The 21,548-nt window shown below is 34.6% G+C and overlaps 1 protein-coding gene and 1 pseudogene across 1 annotated transcript; one reads left to right on the top strand and one right to left on the bottom strand.

Moving 5' to 3' along the window:
• Window positions 1-4,648: 4,648 nt before the first annotated feature.
• Window positions 4,649-6,502, bottom strand: LOC143547406 (putative protein phosphatase 2C 60). The gene is made up of 4 exons (XM_077038840.1): window positions 6,470-6,502; window positions 5,910-6,248; window positions 5,469-5,705; window positions 4,649-4,958 (listed from the first exon to the last, which is right to left on the bottom strand). The coding sequence occupies exons 1-4, from the start codon at window positions 6,500-6,502 to the stop codon at window positions 4,710-4,712; spliced, it is 858 nt and encodes a 285-aa protein (XP_076894955.1). The 3' UTR covers window positions 4,649-4,709.
• Window positions 6,503-8,199: 1,697 nt separating this feature from the next.
• LOC143547407 (universal stress protein PHOS32 pseudogene) lies at window positions 8,200-12,098 on the top strand (annotated as a pseudogene).
• The last annotated feature ends 9,450 nt before the right edge of the window (window positions 12,099-21,548 follow it).

The following is a 21,548-nucleotide window of genomic DNA, read 5'->3' on the forward strand; positions in this document are numbered from 1 at the left end:
GGTTTGGTTCGGTTTCCATCTTACAACAAGTTCATAGATGGTTTCCACATGTCCAAACACCAAAAAACTTGTATAATAATGTACAAATAAAAAAATACCAAAAGTTAACAATGAAGTCTTTAAAAAAAAGTTCGGTTTTCGGTTCGGATCGTGTTTCGGGTTAAGACCGAGGTAAGATTCTACAAACCTATAACCATAGAATTTGTAAAAATGATTTTAGAAACTTAGATCTAACACTAAGTATGTTTAAACAAACAAAAACTAGTAACAAAGTTCGGTTTACGGTTTAGAGCTATTTACGGTTAAACCGAAGCATAGACTCTTAAAAACCCATAACCATGGAACTTGTAAACATGACCAACAAACTAAAATAAGCAAGATTAATATGTATGAACAAGTTATATAGATGTATATATATCAAGGACACGAAGTCCTCCATGAAGCCTTGCCTTATGGGGTCCGAAACCTCACCGACCGGAATCGGAGAAGTAACTACCAAAGGTAAACAAGGGGTGTATATTATATATATGTTGCACAACCATAAACAAGTATTAATAAGGCTACATAAACTAATTAAGATGAAAGACCAAAATCCTTCAAGAACACTTAAGAAGATAACCTTGAATCTTTGATGTTTGAGAGAGTTTTTTTTTTTTTTTTTGGAGTTGTAGCAAGGGAAAATGAAGAGGAAATGTCACACCCCGACCAAAGGCGGCGGAACATGCCTGGGTGCAGCGTGATTGGACAAATACACAAGACACTATTTTCCCCTTTGTTTATGAAATGTCCATATGTGAGAGAAAATTTGATGGTGATGGTGGTCGGTTGAATAACTTGTGAAAGTGTGCAAGTGTAAAATTACTTAGAATTTTGAGACTTCTAATGGTTCATGATTCTTTGGCATATATTTTTGGTGGTTTAGTTATTTTTTTTGTATTAATTATACAACGTTTTTTCGGGTTGGCCTAATTTTGGGTTAACTAAACCGAGCATACTTAAAGAACAAATACTTTGGTCATTGGATATTAAAATGCCGGGTATATGACATGATCAGTACTCAAATGTGTTGACTCATATAACAATTACTATTTAATGGTAAATAGAAAATAAAAATAGTTATTATATTTGGGTGATGCCGATCTCATTTGTAGTGGTCCTTAATGCCAAGGAATAAGTGCCCTTAATCACCATAGGAACCATGAATCTGAATCCCCTTTGGAAGACAAAGAATTATCAAAATGTATACATGGAAATTATTATTATATTGTAATAGAAGTATAGCAAAATGTTTGGTAGCAAGAAACGTAACAATCTGTTTGGTTCATGATTATTATCAAGTGTGAGATTATAGCAGTTTGGTTAAGTTTGAATTTTATTAATTTGGAAAGATTTAATCTAAGGGTAGTTATTGATTGTTTAATTTGTTGAGTTTGAAGAAGAGATTAAAGACCATAAATTTTTTTTAGAATGCAAAGAATTCTTTTTGTCAATATGACAATAAAATGTCGGTCCACCGAACTCGTATAAAATTAGTGAAGAAAAAAAACAAACAAATCCAAAAGATACCGGTTAACACATCAAAATACAATCATGTATGCACTTATTATTTCTTATGACCTTAGTATCTTATTCAGACATGTCTTCATCTCATTCATGTTACTAAATTAATATAGTCGTCACATTCCTGTGTTAATGTTCCAATCTACCGGACGGGTAAAGTACTTCCAAGATTCCAAGAGTTAGTGTCCTAAGCCATAACCTGGTTGTTCGAGTTTGTCTGCTTTTCATATTGGTAGAATGTACGCATTTTATTTTTAATTAACTCTATGCTACTTTTTTAAGTTTGGTATGCCAAGTTTTTTCTAAATGTTTATTATAATTGTTTTGATGTCTATATTATATATTAGGGTTTAAACATGCTATGAGTGATGCGTCATTTGTTTACAAAATACCATTAATAACTATAACAAGGCTGATAAGAAATATGAACGTTGCTTATTACATTTATTAAGTTATTACAAAATAGTAGGGGCTTATGGTCTTCATTTAAAAAAATTATTTTTAGATCTAACAAAAAAATTAAGTACTAACAATGCGTGTTGATCCTAAACACAAGTTGACAAATTTCTAAAGTTGATGAATTATTCGGGTTGGGTAAATATGCATTTAACAAGGTTTTTTTAAATTATTTTTTGATCTAATAAAAAAATTTAAGTACTAACAATGCGTGTTAATCCTAACACAAGTTGATAAATTATTCGGGTTGGTAAATATGCATTTAACAAGATTTTTTTTTTTTTTTTTTTTTTTGGGTGGGGGTGGGGATGGGGGAGGTTTGGGAATATGCAACTGTCTTTTATTTATAACGGTATAAGCGTCATATTCCCACGTCGATATTCCCGTCCACCGGACGGGTTAAGTGCTAGTTCAAAGAGTGGAAAAAGAACAAATGGCGGCAACGCCTTGGACCCATGCACAACAACATGGGCAACACTCCATTTTTTACACAAAAGTTGTAGGGCTGATTGGGCGTGGAAATGGTGAGATAGACAAAGGGTCAGGACTCACTATGCATGATCTTAAAGCCCATCTAAATCTAAGCTATGCTGCCTATGCCTACTGTGATATATATATATATTGTAGCAAACAAAAAACTCCTTAGTTACACTAATCCAAAACCTTTAATGTCGGGTTGAGAATCATTAAACTATAGGATAAAAACTTTGAGGAGCGAGGTTGGCTCCTTTTTCATTTTCTTTTTGAATCGCTGCAAGTATATTATAAAAATCCAAATCTAGCATGTTGTATTAGAGAAATCTAAAAACAATTCGTCACAAAACATGGTATTTGATTTATTCTCAAAAACAGTCAATTAAAAAAAGTCAAATGATTGAAATTGATAAACAAGAACAAACGATTACAAACTACTCGAAACATTACAAAGAATTGTAGACTACTCTCATCGGATTGATTACTGATGAATACAATTAACGAAAACTATAAGATCGATTATGCAATTTTGGTGTATGTCTTGGACCGCATCAAAGGTAGGAATTTATAGCTTCAAAGGACTCCCTTATTTGAAGGAGGACGAACAATTAGCAACAGTTATGGGATGTTGAATCAGTTATGGAAGGAGCCGTTGGAGAGACTGACTGGATCCAAGAGACATCGAGAAGTTGTGATGAGGGCGGAGGCGATGAAGCATAAGCATAACTCAGGCCACGAGAACACTCTTACATAGAGGTGCACAAGCTAACCCCTTAACCGGTTTCTACCCGGTTAGTAACTGGTCCACCACTAACCAGTTTATACGCAGCTCTAACCATTGATTAGAAACCGGTTTATATTATTGATTTCCGAAATCGGTTACAAACTGGTTAACCGAATCGGTTAACCGACTTTTTTGTATTTTATAAATAACGGTTTTTTCCAGTTATTCACCGGTTCGGTTATACCCGAAACAGGTTATACCGGATAGGGGTATCTTGTCTCAAAACCGGTTAGTGCCCGACCCGAATAACCTGTCTAACTGGTTATTTCCCGCCAAATGCCAAATAATTAACCGGTTAGAAAATTAACCAGTTATTGGTTAACTGGAATGTGCACCTCTACTCTGACAGGCTGAAGCAAACTGGGCCGAGAGACAAGCTTGAACAGAACGTTGGGCTTGATAGCCCATTAAACTAAAGAAAAGCCCAAAGTACAAAACATGAAAAACAACATAAACATAGCATAGCAAGTTATAGCATTCATCATCATCGTACTCAGTATATCCCACCAATAGCAATGCTATGGTAGGGTCTGAGGAGGGTAAGTTATAGCATTAGTGTTTGATATTAAATTGATATACTATTTACAAAGTAATGTTTTGAAACCCAGATTAGACCATAGATCTCACTCTAAAGAAAACAAATTTGACTTGCTAGAAGCCTGGCAATCGAAAAGTTCTTGTTAGATACAATAAGCTGATTCCTGGCCCTCGGCAGCATCCAACATGCGGTTAAAATCACAGATTGGACCAATCTTTTATTTGGAACTATTTGTTTGTAAATTGTTATAAAGGTCCAAAGGATCTCGTATTGAGAAGGCAAATATGGTTGTAACCCACACGAATTGCTTATAAACTTCCAAACGATCGTCGACACATAACATGAAATAGAAATATGTTCCACCGATTCCTCTATTTTGCTAAGTAGTTTACCTTTAGATGTAACCAAGAATTACAACCAAAGTGCTAGGTGCCAGGAAATACAAAAGTGATCAAATGGATTTAACCAAAAACTTACCTGATTGGTCACTAATGCATGTCCATTTATTGGTTAGATCTGTGAACTTAATTTGACTGACCAATGATAAACATTCAACAAGCAAGCTGCTGTTGCAGTACTTGACTCGTGGACGAATATCATAACTACCTCCATGTACAAGATATTACTAAGTTTTAATGAAAAGGGCCCAAAACTAAAATATGGTGACTTTCACTTTCACACCGTGCCTAGCATAAACTATAACGCTTGTCTATGTCAGGTGTTGATATTAATTAGTATTTCATGTTACATCATACATTAAAGAATTTCGACCTTCGCAAACTACCGTCATAATAACACGGTGCACACGTTGCCTTTTCTTCTCGGGTGGTATATATAGTACAAGATATTTTTAAACTAGAGACTGTAGATACATAGAGACCCGGCCCGAACATACCATCAAGCGGGCCCGGGAGCAAGGGTGTTTGGAGGCAGGCTTACTCCTGCCCCTTTCACAGATATGTTAGGGGTTCTAATCGAGCTAGCCCTACTCAGGAGGCTTGAGTCGAGATATAGCACGACCACGGTGATGTCATCATGGAAATGACGGCGGACCCCACGGTCGATCCTTTTCAAGTCCGAGTATCTCATTTCCCTCTTCTTTGCTGCCGACTGCAATGCAACTTTTATCAATCTCTTAGCGCTTCCCTGCGTACAAGGGTAAAATCGTCTTTGTGGTTAGAAAATAGTTGGTAATAAGAGCTTTGACCACGTAAGTGTATTCAAATCAAGAACTACCAGAAAAAATGACTTTTGACTTTTGAGGTCAAACCCGAACAATTTGACCGCAACGTTGATGTTGAATTAAAAGTACTGCAAATATAATAGACAGTGATAGTAATTTTTATAAATTTTCTATCTTTCTTTGTATTTCAAGATTAGTAGGTTTGAAAAGTGATGTTCCAATTCAAATTGCGCGTGCAAGGGTAAAATTGTCTTATTTGCTTAGAAAAACAAATCGACTTTTAGGTCAAACCAGAACCGTTTGATCACAACATTGATGTTAAATTATTATTATTGTTTGAAAGAATGAATCAACATAAACAAACTTTAAATAAAAATAAATACATTTAACCATCTTTGTATTTCAAGATTAGTATGTTTGACCTCTAAAAAGTCAAACATGATCACGAGCGTGTTTTGAGTTAAGCATCTTACCGAACGCGGGTGATTTTGAACAATGTCAACAGCTTCTTGGTTAGTAAGGTGCTCCCAGAGTCCATCTGAAGCAAATATAATAAACTGATCGTGTGGCTGCAATTCGTGCACCGAAACAGACGGATCCGAGCTCAATATCGGGTTTTTAAACGGTTCACGAAGGCGGAATCGCGCATACAAAGGTGCCCGATTATATTCAGCCTTTTTTAAGTATACATCACCTATTGATCTTGAAATCTGCACACAAAACATAAGTTTTAAAACTTGAATATTATAATAAAGAGTAAATTTCGCCTTTCGTCATTGTGGTTTGTCAAAAATAAGCACTTAAGTCCATTCGTTTTGTTTTGGTTTCAATTAACTCCAGACGTCTAACACTCATCCATTTTATCTGTTAATATATAGCAACCTCTGTGTTAAGATCATTTGGTCAATAACTACCTGTATCAGACCTTTGACCCGCCACACGTTATGTTTCAAAACTACAATTTGTGAATCATCTGGATGTGCAGAGTGCAACTCCTGTCTAACAGACTCAATACACGCGTTGTGTTCAGTTGAAAGCTGAGCTGCAACGGTTTCGCCGGTTGCTTTCATAAGTTTTCCCAGAACAACTCGGGAATCTCCGAGATTGGCTATGTAAAGGGTCCCGCCACACACGACTCCCACGAGGCAGCATGATCCAACGGCTGCTATTTGTGGTTTTAGTGGCCACTGTCTGATTACCTCTATTGACATTGATTGGTTCTCTGAAGTGAACCCTGAGAGATTAATAATAAGCTTGTTGGTTGATTATTATGAATCTTGAATTCAATTAATCTGAGGAAAACTTTGAAGGTGAAAGAGTTGGATAAAATCAAACCAATTGGTGGTTGAATAATTGGGCGATTGAAGGCAGTGAGGAGAGTGGATGATATGGGTGGTAATGTAATGCATTGTATGTGTGTGTGTATGTTGGTATTTATGAGTTGGCCAGGAGGACGTGCACTTGATATCAAGACAAATGGCAACGTAGGCTTACTAGGTGGTCCCATGTTATTTATTATTATTTTTTTTAGAATAAAAAGCAATGTAGGTATTTCGTACGAAGTGACCCAATGGAAAAAGGTCACCGTTAGCTGGTTCAATCAAGTCGTACGGAGCTCTTAAACGCCTCTAAGTTATCTCCAGTTTTAGAGAAAACTCGCCCGCCCGAAGGCCCACTAGTGGTAAAACCCGGACACCATATGGATCCAACTTGAGATCACAAATATCTCATTCTTCCTTCATTGAGCCTCTCATGCCCCTAAAGTATTGTTTGTGAGGATTAATCTGAGTCTACATCGAAAAAACCCATACGTCTTGTTAGAGGTGGCAATATGAGTGGGTTGGGTTGGGTTGGGTTGGGTTGGATTTGGGTGATTGGTTAAAATGAGTTTGGGTCAGGATTAATTTTTAAAATAGAGGGTCAAGATCAATAAAGTTAATCCATCTTGACCCAAGTAAAGGTTAAAATGTAAAGGGCTTTAAAAACCCCTAAAAAGTATTCAAAAATTTAATGAATAATTAATAACTCAAAATATAAATTAAAAATGCAAAAACTAAAATAACTAAAATGTCTCCCCCGTCGTCCTCGTTCATAAAAAAAAAACTCGGTTTCGTCTGGGCTCAAGTTCGATTTTTTTCGGTTCATTTTTGGTTTTTTTCCGTTTTGGTATTTATTCGGTTTCAATGTTTTCGGTTTTGTTCGGTTTTGATTTCTCTGTTTTATTCGGTTTAAGATGGGTTGGGTCAAGAATGGTAAAGTTAACTCATCTTGAACTAAATAAAGGTTAAAATACAAAGAATTTCATAAACCCCTCAAAAAATATTCAAAAAAAAATAATAATAACTCAAAATATAAATCGAAAACGCAAAAAGTAAAATAACTAAAGTGTTTCCTCCGTCTTCCTTGTTCATTAAAAAAACTCGGTTTTGTCTCGGTTCAGGTTCAGTTTTTTCATTTTCTTTTTTCGCTTCGGTTTTGCTTTTTTTCATTTCGGTCGGTTTCTGTATATATTCGGTTTCAATGGTTTCAGTTTTGATTTCTTGGTTTTTATTCGGTTCCGTGGGTTTTGTTTGAAATAAAATTGAATAAAGCTTGTTTTAGTCCATTCTAACAACATAAACAAACTCATTCTAACCTATAACAAAAAGTCACTAGTATCTTCTCAACCCATCTTGAACTTCTTACAAAATTCTTTTGATTCATCCTAACCTATCTCAATTTTAAAAGTTATCCAAATTGACCCAAAATAACCCATTTGGGTTTGTTTTGTCACCCTTACTTCCTGTCATGTATTGAAAAAATGAAAATCATATAAATTGGTATAAAGCGAATGGGGTTCCTTGTGTAACCGTTGATTGGATTCATTTATCAATCAAACACTCATTTTCTCATTGCCTCTTAATTGTACATTCAATTCTGCCTGTCATTACTGCACACCAAATGCTACCTTAATATCTTCAAATACTATGAGTGTACGAAGATTGATGGAGTAATGAAATATGAAATGAACTAATTAGAGGTTATGATCTCAAAGTTCCAAGATTTTTGAAGATTTATTAGAATGCTTAAAGATTCGTTGATGAAAGAAATAAAAACTAGAAAAAATAAAATAAAAGAGAAGATAAGTATTTGATTGGTCAACCCCTATCTCTCTCTCTCTCTCTCTGCCTCCCTCCCCTTTCGGTTTCATGAAACCGAAATAACATGGAGATAGTGTTTGAAGAATTGTTAGGATGGATGAAGAATTGCAACTGTGTAACTAGAATGGGTTACCAAAGATTACCATGTATATAACTGCAAAAGATTATCGTACTGATACGTTTATAAAATTTAGCATATATCAAATACTAGTTTAATACCACTGCATTACATAGGTAATTCATGGAAATATTAATTAAATACATAACCTTTAACAATTAAGTGTGTTACTACTCGCTAACTACAAGCGTTGAATAAATAATATAATGAAAAATAAAATTATAATATAGTGTTAATAGAATAACGCTTTGCATTAAATTACAAAAGAAAAGAAACTCGCGTACTGCATGCGGTGGATAAATAATAGAATGTGATATCTTGAATAAATTTTTCTTATATAAAATAAGGTATAAATTGGAAGTGACTCAATAGTAGAGCACTCACTTTACTAGTGAGATGCAGGGAGATTAAACTTACTATCACCAATTTATATGGGAGATATGAGGGATGACCCTGGTTTGCCAGGGTTCGAGTCCTGAGCTCACCCGGTTTACCGGCTCATCGCTGTCGTGCTGTTTGGCGGGCGTGGGGGTCGGGTTTTATCCGGGGAATCCCTTAATAGGTGGACCGTTAGGGGCTCCGTCCGTCCGGACTCGTGGCCGGCTTGGGCTACATCTAACCATTGGGGGTCGCGTACGGAGTACCTGGCGTTACTTAGTTGGTCGTTCCAATAAAAATATATATATAAAATAAGGTAATTGTAAATTTCAAATATTTACGAATAAATAGGAAGTATATATTAAATTTACAATTTTTAAAGCATAAATTTTAGGAACGATAAGAATGTAATACCCATTTTTTTTTGTCCTTTTGATTCCGTAGGTTATGATAAGTATTTTTAAATTTATTAAAAATAAATTTAAAAATGATGAGGTTTAACCAGAAAATGACAAACGACAAAATCTACAGCTTTCTATTAAAATGTTAAGAGTATAGATATCAGCTCTCACACGGAAAACATGTTTGTTCTAATGCAAACAACCAATCATAATTAAACAGGAATACCAATACGAATAAGTTCATCTTAATCATCAGTTGTACAAATTAAAAAATTTAAGGTAAATTAAAAAGAAAAATTGGTTTTAAATGATCCCAACTATCACCTATTGGCAAATAACATGCCCAACTTTGCACTTGGCTGGTGGCGGTCCTAACTAAAGGGATATTTGTTTTTAACGGTCCGCGACTAACGGATGATTAACCCCGTTAGTATGTTGCTGAGTTGGCCATCTTAGCTGTTAAAAACCATCCTACGTGGATTGCTTATGTGGCGCTGGACTCTTTATAAACATTAGGTGGCATCGTTGCACAAAATCATAACCCTAAATCACCTAATAGAACAACTGAAAAACCCTAAAACACCAAATTTGATGGAACTGAGCTCATCCTCGACTTCTTCATTTCCGTCGATCTGAGCGATGAGAGCGCCTACACCGTCAGCTGGGCCGTCTAGAACTACCTCTATCCCGACGATTCCGTCATCCTCCTCCACGTCAGCCCTACCTCCTTCCTCTACGGAGCCAACTGGGGCCCCGACGACAAAACCCAACAGCACGACTTCGACTCACTCACCTTAACCAAAATTAACGACCTCGCCAAACCCTTAATCGACGCTAACATCAATTACAAAATCCATATTGTCAAAGACCATGATATGAAGGAGCGCTTGTGTTTGGAGGTTGAACGGTTAGGGCTAAGTGCGGTGATTATGGGTAGCCGTGGCTTTGGTGCTTCTTCTAGAAGGTTGGCCAAAGGTCAGAGGCTTGTGTGGCATCTGCCCCGATCCGACCCGACCCAGGTACCCGTTTCTCTGATCCGATCTCTTTCTTTTATGATTTAATATTTATTTATACTTATATTTTACTTTTAATAATAATAATATATTTTCCTTCCCGCCTCTTTCTCTCTCTTTCTTTCCGCCGTCCCGTCCCTCTTCTTCTCTCTTTCCGCCTTCTTTTCCCTCTTGTCGCCGTCCCGCCCTTAAGCCTTGAACCCCTAACTGTCCTTTGTTCCTTCCCGCCTAAGGTTGCCTGCGCAGCTCCACGCGCCAGACTCCTTACAAGAAAGCCTGCGTGAAGACCACCTGCTACTGCGATACGCGAGACGAACTGTCCCCGCAACGCGCTAAGGATTTTAGTTCTTCCCGCGGCGCGCTATGGATACCGTTCTTCCCGCGACGCGCTAAGGAATATAGTTCTTCTCGCGACGCGCTTAGAATTGAAGTTCTTCCCGCGGCGCGCTTAGAAATGTAGTTCTTCCCGCGACGCGTTAAGGTTGGTTCTGTCTGCCTTCGCGCTCGCGCACTCTTGACCTTCTGTGTCTGCCTTCGCGCTCAAGCTTTCTCGCGCTATGTCTTGAGTCTTTTCTTCTGTTTAATCCAGCCGTTTACTTTTGTGATGTCTTATCCTCTGTGCTTTTGACCTAACCTATCTTATGTCTGAAAAGCCACTTTTGGCGCAGCATGCGCACCAACCCCATTGGTTGACAGAAAAAGTGACTGACATTATCTTTTGAGATCTGCTTTTCCATGCTTGACCAGTACCTTTATCTGACCCGCCCATGCCTGTTTACTGTTACCTGTCAGCTTTTCCTTTGCCCCCTGCAGCTGCCATATCTTTTGATATCTTTTGCTTTTGGAATCTTTTACTTTTTGGAGATCTTTTCCCCTTTTCTAGGGATTGTGTTCCCTAGGGTTTCCCTATAAATAATAATGTTAATTTCCTAACACTACACACACAAAGCACTTAAACTCTCCTGTTCTCTCTTGCTCCTTGCCGTTGTTCTTCCTCTGCCGTCTCCTCCCTCTTTGCCTTCGTCTTCTATCCTGTTCTGCCCTGCTTTTCCGGTAATATATATATTATATATAATAATTTACTTATTAATTATGCTAACTTATAATCAAGACTTAAAACAAATCATTAAAACAATAATCTTATTTATAGGTTAACTTGTGCTTGTTTAAAGTTGGTTCTTGCTTTATCTTACACCGCATCGTTTATCAAGTGAGTAATCTCGTACCTAATCCCTTTTTATTTTAATGTTTTGGGATGTTCATGTGTTCGTACAAACTTAGAGTCTTAATCTGTTTATGAACTTTAGTCGCGCAGTATCCCATGTGTTGAGGACGTAGACTTGGCTGTTTATTTGTATGTGTGGATCATTAACCGTCTTGTCGGTCTATTCCGCAGTTCTCATGGTACCATTAGATGAACACGGGAGAACTATCGTTTATGATTTTCTCTTTTGTTTACACTTGCACAGTCTTTTCTTGTTTGTGAGCTCAATCGTGAGCACTGGCAGTCTATGAGTATGAATCTTAGAGTTGGTCCCGATCGGATTACACCCTTGTTGAAAACCAGACATACACATGTTGCGCGCAGATTTATTGTTATCTATGTATTGTATTAAACTTGATTTCTCACCAACACGCAAGTGTTTAACGTTTATTTTAACACATGTTCAGGTTTGCAGTAGCTGTTTTGGAGCTCGAGGACACGTAGGAAGTTTTCTTTATTTTGGACCTAGATTAAAATGTATCAAGACAAGTTATTGCTGTTCGAATATTATGATTTATAATATATTGATTTATGATGATTTATGTTATCTTATGTCTACTTTGCGCGTGCGCGAATGAATGTATTTATTAAATATTGACACCCAATACTGTCACGAGTAATGAAACAATATGTGGCGCCCCGATGTATAATCCGCCTTTGGTCGGGGTGTTACAGCTTGGGAGTGTGAGTGATTACTGTGTGCGTCATTATGTGTGTCCCGTCGTGGTGGTCAGGTTTCTAGATGACAAGGATGGTGACACGGTGTCCGTTGGATCGACTTATACTTAAAAAGATAATAAACATGAAAAATTATGCCACCTAATGTTTAGAAAGAGTCCAGCGCCACGTAAGCGATCCACGTAAGATGGTTTTAACAGCTAGGATGGCCAACTCAGCAACATACTAACGGGGTTAGTCATCTGTTAGTCGCTAACCGTTTAAAACAAATACCCCTTTAGTTAGGACCGCCACCAGCCAAGTGCAAAGTTGGGTTTGTTATTTGCCAATATGTGATAGTTGGGATTATTAAAAACCACTTTTCCAACTAAAAATAAATAATTCCACATTTTATGTATTAGCTAATAATAATCTCATCTTTAAAAATTCTTGCTAACGGTTCAACATTTCGACTATTTTTCTCTCAACGGACCTCAAACTAAAAACACTTAGCATTGTTAAGTGTTTTCCCAAATTTCAAACCGAGTTTCGGGTGTTTGAATTTTCAATTAACAAAAATCAAGCCATTTGAATCACCGTTTATATATAAGATTTACATCAATCGCCTTGTATTTTTCTTCCGATCAAAAACCCTAAAACATTGGTTTGAAATTCGGAAAAAAATTAACGACGTTAAGTGTTTTTTAATGGATGTCCTTTGAGAAAAAGATAGTCGAAAGGTGAGAACGTTCGTAGGGATTTTTAAAAGTGAGATTATTATCGGCCAACACAAAAAATAGGATTATTTTTTTTTAATTTGCCAAAATATTTAAAAACATGGTCGATTTACAAATTATGCGTACACAAAATATACAAACAATGGAGTTGAATCATTTTAAATTTATAAAACATAGCAATGCTCTATAAATACACGTTATTGAATAAATTGTAATATCTCACACCTCAAAATTATAATATCTCACGTTATTGTCAAGGCCTTGTGCAAGTGACATTCATGAATCATGATAGTTTAGGTACAACTAAGAGTGACCAATTTCATTTTCTTCCCTTCATGTGAAATAAAGTCATTACTTTCGGATTACAACAAATATGCATCTCCCACGTTTACCATTTGAAATAAGTTTGTCACCGGAAAGCTAATGTTTTTGGTCAGCGTGTGATTTTGGATCAGATCCCGACTAGAGCTAATCTTGTGGGAAAAGGATTTAATGTTCCTTTGGTACTATATTTGTTTGTGCGATGTCAACATAGACAAAGGAGGCCGTGTTTTTGCTTATTATTCGGTTTCAACTAGGCTTTGGAGGCTCATTGGGAAATGGTTTAGTTGTTGATTTTTCTACACCAAGAGACTAATCAACTTTGTGGATTGGTTATTAGACAATGCGGCGTTACACATTGGAGACTATTATGTTGATGACTTTGTGGGTTATTTGAAATCTTATAATTATAAATGAAGAACTTTTTTCACACAAACAATCATCAAAGAGACAACATCCTTGACCGCATAGTCAATTATTTGTTTGTTTTTTGTTTAACTGTAGAAACAAAAAACACAGAATCATTTGGGTCGAGTGATCATAAACCCTATGTTGACTTCGTGATTATTGTTTTCACCTCGTTCCTAGTTTCTTGATTTTGATAGTCTGGAGTTTTAATATATCGAATGTTAGAAAAACAAATATGCATCTCCTAACAACATTGAGAGAACGTAAATATATGGATAACATCAATATACATTAAAACAATATAAAAATGTCTGAAATAATTGTTATACACGTTTAATAAGTCCTTTTCAGATATGTTACATGCATATACTAGGCAGAATTCTAAAATGTCATTATTTGTTGACAATTTCTTGTGAGAAGGACATGACATGACAAGCCAATAAGCCATATAGCTTTTTACCTATGGAAAAAATAAAATCCTTATTTTATACATAAAAAATGTTTAATATTTAATATTAAGATATCAAATTAAGTAAACATCAAATAAAATTCGAATGAAAAGTTCAAACTTTTTGTTTGTGCAATCTATTTATAGATTGATTTGAATATCAACTAATTACGTCCCGAATTAGAATCTAATCATGCTGCTAATCACTATTACAATATGATTATTGAGATCTTCTCCCACTAGAAAAATTGGTTATAGACGTTACACCAATATTTTATTTTCTTCTTTTTTGAAAGACAAATATTATTAAAAAGCGGATTTTGGCAAGAAGCCGAAATCAAAACGAACAACTTACACCAAGAGAAGATGGTTTTTCAACTACTCGTCTCAAGAATACAAAAGCTTTACGGTTTCTATGGGTATATCATAGATACGACTTACGAGTAATGTAATATACAATAAAAAAATCTCCCATTCACTTATGTTGGTTGGTTGAAAGATAGACGTGCCCATGTATCTCCAAAGTACCCACCATGTTAAGAAATATACTAATTTTGATGTATTAATAATATTAAAGTATTAATACTCATTCTCCATAGGTTATATATACATATCTGGCACTCAGATGATACCGATGCATGAAGTATTTTAAAAAGGTAACATTATTAAAAGAAATTTCTAAGCTCGCTATTGTTAACACTATTCTTTACATAAACATATATACTTTGGGATGGCCTCGAAGTTGTCAATATCATCTCATGGCGACTAAATTATTAGCGATTTTGATATCATAGCCCACATTGCTTCGCTGTCGATCCATCTTAATTAAGGGACTGTACGATGAAACGAAATGATAATGCATGGATGGTCCTATATATGCACCCATATTATTTGAACCAATCACCTCTCATCTATAGGCCAACAGTCTCATTCTAGTAAGATATTACTCTTTTCTAAATATATTTTATCAAAAGGGATGGTCCAAAAGTCGACCACTTTGCTACAAAACTAATTATGTTTTTAGTTTTCTAAATCTTTATTGGATGTATTTGCCGACTAGGTTTATGAGGTGCAATGATAGACTCAATACGCTAATACGCATAAAAAGTTTCATAAACAAGGGGGCTGCCAGGCTGGACTCAAAACTTTCAGAAGAAAACGATTAAATTTACATCACGTATAAATAATTTGAGAAGAAAACTTATAAATTTACGCTACTTAGCAAAAGAAAGAGGGGGGGGGGGGTAGGCCATGATTATGTTTCGCCCTTGTTGACACAGTTATAAATGAACACGAGAATTTAAGATGGTTTGGTGTAAACTGATCTACCTCAATGGATGGCAAATATATATTTTTTATTAAGTGACAACGATTACAAATACATAACATGATATAAATAGAGACTAAACTATGCCTATGTTTACAAATGCAATCGTCTCCTTTTCTTTTTTACTTCAACTAAAACCAGGGCGCAAACAAAGGAGCCCAACAATTTCAAGGTTTACGAAGTTAACCGATCAATCAGAGTATAAGTTGGTCAACCATAATTGAACGGGTCAATTTACAAACTCTTAACTAATGAAAAATAAAGCCATCTAAATAAAAACAACTAAAAATCTTTCACTTAACAAAATGATAGATTCGATTGCTAAACGTTACAAACAAGTTTTAGTCTGTTGATTTCCAAATCTAGGAAATTATTGAACTTCCCTCTATTTTAGAATCTGGTCCACACCAAGTGAACACATTTAATTTGAAAGACTCACGGTAACCACCTTAGAGGCTTAGACAATGATCTATCTGAACCTGACAAACAAGACACATTATTTAATTAATGGACTGGTTTAAATAACTTTTGTTTGTTTACCAAGTTCATTTCAGTACGCAATAATTGCACACCGAGTTAAAAGGAGCTAGCCTTAGGATTTGCGAACTTAGGACATGTCTAAATAGTTAAACATTATAACAAACTGCCATACATCCAACACTATCACCTGTCATCACCGCCTACCGGTCATCGTGTCTGCTACCTACACCATCAAACAATTAACAATCTCAACCACTAGAATACAAATGATAAACATATAAAACGAAAACAAAATTTGAATTACCAACCCGACCACCGCAGACGAACCAAACTTACGAAAATAAAAGAATATCTTTTAACTATTAAAAAAAAAAAGAACTCATAAAACTTAAAAAAGTCTAGAAGGGGAGTTGGGACGTGTGTCCCGGCGTACCTAACAAAAAAGGGATCCACCACACAATACCTTCCCAGTATATCCTAAACTTCACATGATGATCTTTCAAAGTGGAGATTTTTTTTAATTGAATATTGGAGTACGACAATACGACGTCATTGGCAAATTCGATCAAATATATTTGTTGAATATATTATCCAAAAAAGTATATAAAAAAATTTAAGATGTAAAATTACCTTTTCACTAACAAAATACAAGAGTACTCACAATATCAAATGAATAAATAATAGATACACATATATTCTTATTACAAAAGCATAATGATTTTAATAAAATATGCTTCAAACCGGGATATACTAACAATTTTGCTCTGTTTTACGTCGACTCAATCAATGTGGCCTGTTTAAACTGTCGTAGTTAATCAATATTTAATAGCTCGGGACTTCGGTCAAGGATTTCGTTAAAACTGATACAGTAAACTAGGGGTGAACAAAAACCTAACCGTAACCGAAAACCAAACTGCTAACTGAAAAAGTTAACTATAACCGAACAAAACTGACGTTATAGTTAAGTGAATATGATTAACTGACCATTTGGTTATACGATTAATGTGTCTTCATTAACCGACTTTAACCAAAAACCTAACCGTACCTTGTTTGTTTATATGTTTCCAAATTTATACCTCTATTTTCATCTTTTATACCTTTAATTTCAACTTCGAACATTTAAAATTATGTTGCATTTTTTTATAACATAGCTTGAAATGTCATAACCAAGCTTGAAAACGTCATTTTCAACTTAGAAATTTTATAATTGAGCTTGGAACACCATAACTGAACCAATTTCAACTAGAACAAGAGGGGGAAAAAACATTTGATGATTTACCGTACTTAACCAAAATCGACTCATAGCTGACATATAATTAACCAACCATTCGGTTATGATTATGATTAGGTTGACTTCCATACCCGAACCTAACTGACGTTGAACACCATAGGCTAGTATCTCAGTTATTATCTAGAAGGGCAGAACAGAAATGTGAAAGTGAGAAAAGAGAAGAAAAGTGGAAAAGGGCCGAGGTAGTAGAAGTGCAGAACAAGACACCTCTCACTCACCCACATGATCCCCACCCATTCAAATAGACCATTTTTAATATACGTCGGATTATTTATTTCTCTATTTATTCATTTTTTTTTTGTTAAAAGAGAGAAATTATAATGTTGAAAATCTCACCAACAAAACGTGAAGTGAACAAAGATATACAAAAACGATCTTTGGAACAATAATATCCCAAACAAGTGATTCGATACTAGGAATATAGTTCTCAAACATGATCTGTTAACCTCGTGCTCGAGCTCCATTCATCTAATATTATGGAATGATTGTCAATATATGGGTTACTTGGGATCACGAATTTATTTAAGCGTAGTATATGAAGTTTGCGCTTGAGCATAGTTAACCGCGTTCACACCTTTTGGGAATCTATATTGAGTAATTCGTTCCTCGCCCATTTACACCCCCCCCCACCCAAATAGGTCAAACTTACAATGGTTCAGTTTTACAGATTTAACGATTTCAATTGTTCTCTAATATTTATTTACAAAGTTATTAGTCTGAATCGAAATTTTTTGAAATAAAAGACGTTTCTTTAACAAGATATGCATATTGCAAAAACAAAAGAAGTTATGTTGAAGGTTTTAGTCTTAAATGGCTTGTCAAACCTTAAAGTTGTTAACCCGTCAAAATCAAATTTTGAATAGGAATCTAGGAATTATCAAACCCCTACTAATCCAACCTATTTGTTCAAAGGCTTTATAGGTTTCAAGTTTTAACCGTTTATGAAGACCACCATTCGATACCACAAAAGCTTTAAACGCACTTGATTAAGAAATCTCATACGTGATGTTAAAAAATTAATATATTAAATAGTCTTAGGGTGTTAAATGGGACGAACCTAAAATTTGACATGAACTTGAGCACGAAAAAAATGCGTGACACGTGAATCTAAACACGACACACATATTTGCGGTTAACACAAACATAACCAGTTTGACGGAGGACTTTTTACTTTTTTATTGGTTGCTTTTATTAATACTTTAAATTTTTTACTTTTACAACAAAATATACTAATGAATATAAATACAATTACATTTTATAATTATAAAATCTTGTGTTAATTTTCTCTCCCTTATATTAAATACATCGACGGTCAGAATATAGTACCTCTTTTATCTTAATTAGTTGTATAAGAAAAAAAATTAGAATTATTTTGTATGTATATCTTGTTCCAAATAGAAGTAAGACTGAGAAATAAAATCTGTAATTCTTGTTGGGGAAGGTTTTGACTCGACTTAAAAAGAGAATCATATTATGTCATTTATGATTTCATAAGGTTGCGCAATAATGAAGCTTAGACGATATTTCTTTTCATAGGATTGATCCATATATCCGTCTCTACACATACATTCATACATACACATATTACATATGCTATAGACAACTTATTATTTTCTTATGATCAATCCTTAAACATAATCAAGACAATGTCTCTTTTCCTATGATCGATCTATATGTCTTAACTCACTATAAACTCGAATTCCCCGGGATTGGCAAAATGATAAAAACGACTCAAAACATATAATGGAACACAAAATCAAAACTATTCATCACATTAGGGTACAAAAAGATATCATGTCAACATATCAAAATTACACCAAAGGTAAAACGGTTCATATCAAACAATAAAAGATTCATATTATAAAAGTAACACTAATAGGTTGTTCGTACAATAAAAATAACATACAGGTCATCCATCTAATACAAATAACATATAGGTCATCCGTTAAATTAATCGTATAATTTGTGCTTGCAATAAATAATATATGCGTTTAACCTAATTATTTACCGGCCAATTGATTTTTTTAATACAGGTCAAACTTTTTTTATTATAGCAAAACAGTAAAATTTCATTCTTATGACATGTCAATGTGGATGTGTCGGTATATAGTATATGCCAGTATTATTGAGTTAACAGAGTTTATTCTTGTGTATTTAACTCAAGGCTAGCTTTACATCTCTAACGGGTGTGAGATAGTTTATGAATCAATACTGATATATCAAGTGTCTTATCTCGTAACTAAATATGAATAAAAGGGTTTTGGAGTTTGCTGGGATGTTCTATGCACTATTGGTGTCGCGTGTAGATTTTTCTAGCGAGTGACGCTTCATGAGTACATGTAGGAGGTTTTGAGCCATATGATAACAAAAAGTTATTTTCAAGTGTTTTTATTTTCTTTTTTTTTTCGTTCTAAGAGTTGGTTTATATCTATAAAATTGATTAATTTTTATCATTAGTGCTTCAACTGAAAGGTGGTTGATTCTTACGTGTTGCAAGTCATATGGTAGCTAGATATCGGGTCTTAGAGCTTTGTGAACTACTCGTCTAGGATGCTTTAGCAAGGTCGTAACTACTTAGAGAACAATCATCATAATCAATAGTCAATCATGAGAATCATTCATTAGGTTAAGGGGAGTAAGTACATAGAAATGCATCTTTCTCTCAAACGAATTCATTCTTTGTGTTATTTGTGATTGTCATTTGTTATCTTGTTTCAATCATTCAACCATCACAATTAGAATCAATAGACTAGCTACTAATAACGGTTTAGTGATGGGAGCTATGAAACTTTGTTATGTGGATGATACTTGGTTCGTGCCATACTATATTTCATACGCGATAGATACATTTGCCTACGCTTGTGTAGTATATGAGTAATTATCGTTTTTATAAATTAAAAACCCAACCCTGTGAATCATGTGTTCTAAAACTGATACAGTTTCACACACACCAAAATTTCTCTTTTGATTGCTGTACCGAGTATTATTGTCGTAATGAACCAATTCAACAACGACGAAATTCTTGTCGCAATGAATTACATTGTTATTTGATGACTTTTTTTTGTTGAATTATTATTAAAATATCTTATTATTGATAATTTCGACCATATATTCATTTCATGCCATTCATATTCTATAAAATGAGGAAGAAACGTTCATTTGTGCCTCCCCCAAATAACACATTTTGGAAGAGAAAAGTAAGCAATTAAATATTAAGCACTAGAACAAATAATTCAAATATTTAAAGTTTTATATGTGTATTTGAATGAGTGTAAAATTAGTAGCAAACGTAGATAAGATAATAAGATAACTAATAAGAGAGTTATTTAAAGGAAAAGTCGTTGTCCTAATTAAGGTTTCATTTCAAATTTCAGAATCTAAATATTTTGCCTAGATTGCTTGTAAACAATAATATTAGAACGTATCATACACTCTTGTTGTTACAAAATTAAATTAACTTTTAAAATCACCAACATACCCGTATTTATAAAGTAACGCGTCCCACGTATCTTTCATCTGTTTTTGCCAGGTGTGAATTTTTAACGTTTGGTTACTCTAATGAACAAATGTGTGTTATGTCAGGCCAAATAGTTGAGACTAAAAGTGTAATTTTGAATACGCGGATCAAAATTGTAACTTATAAATCACTTCTATCACATATACTATTCATGCAATTAACTCCTAATAAATTTAATTAAGTTTTTAATGTTAAAAAGGATGGAAAAATTGCCAATGCTATTAAAACTAAACTGGATCAAGAATTGGAACCTATTTAGTTTTGTTTGCATGGGTTGAACCTGATGGTTCGACCGACCGATTTTTGACTAGTGGCAGTTGGACCGATGATACGGTTCGGTGGTTAGACCAAGTTTAAGTAAAAAACAGAATTAAGAAAATATTTTTAAAATCATAAAAATATAATGTTTTACTTATAATCAGTTAGGGGGAAGGGACACTTATGGGAGCATTATCCATGCACCGCTCAATCCTGCACCGACACCTCATTTCTACTCTTAACTACCCAAAAACCACAAAATCATTTGTAACACGTATCCACAAGTACACTACAATTTTTTGTTTGTTTTTTAAGCTTTCCAATTCTAGAGATGGTTTTTTTTGTATAAAATTGTGTATTTGTATTTTGATCGCTTGTTTATTAGAAAACGTATAGGAGCTAAGCCCGATTTTAGATACATGTATAAATATCAAGATAGCAATGTTGTTAGGATTGTTTGTTTCTTTTAGGGTCTTGTCTAGTTTGGGGATATGTCCAGGCTAGATGAGATGCCTTGTGTTGTTCTTTCTTGTCATTAATAAAAGTTTGCCAGGTCCTCGGCCTTTTTCCAAAAAAAAAAAAAAACAAAGTACAATAAATGTCAAAAATGAAACCATTTTATGTGGCAAACATTTGCCATGGAATAAAGCCATGCCTCCTATACATGGGATAGCGACAGTTTTCTCATTTAGTTTGAAAGGCATACACCCTACCCGTATTGTTGCTCCGTACTCTCTTATAAACATTTGAAAGTTTTGGGAACTACAAAAGATGTATGCAATTAAATTAAATGCA

The sequence above is a fragment of the Bidens hawaiensis genome, unplaced genomic scaffold (assembly GCF_021521415.1).
Source record: "Bidens hawaiensis isolate Kalapana, Puna unplaced genomic scaffold, B.hawaiensis_p1.1 tig00014716_1, whole genome shotgun sequence".
Classification (NCBI taxonomy): Eukaryota; Viridiplantae; Streptophyta; class Magnoliopsida; order Asterales; family Asteraceae; genus Bidens; species Bidens hawaiensis.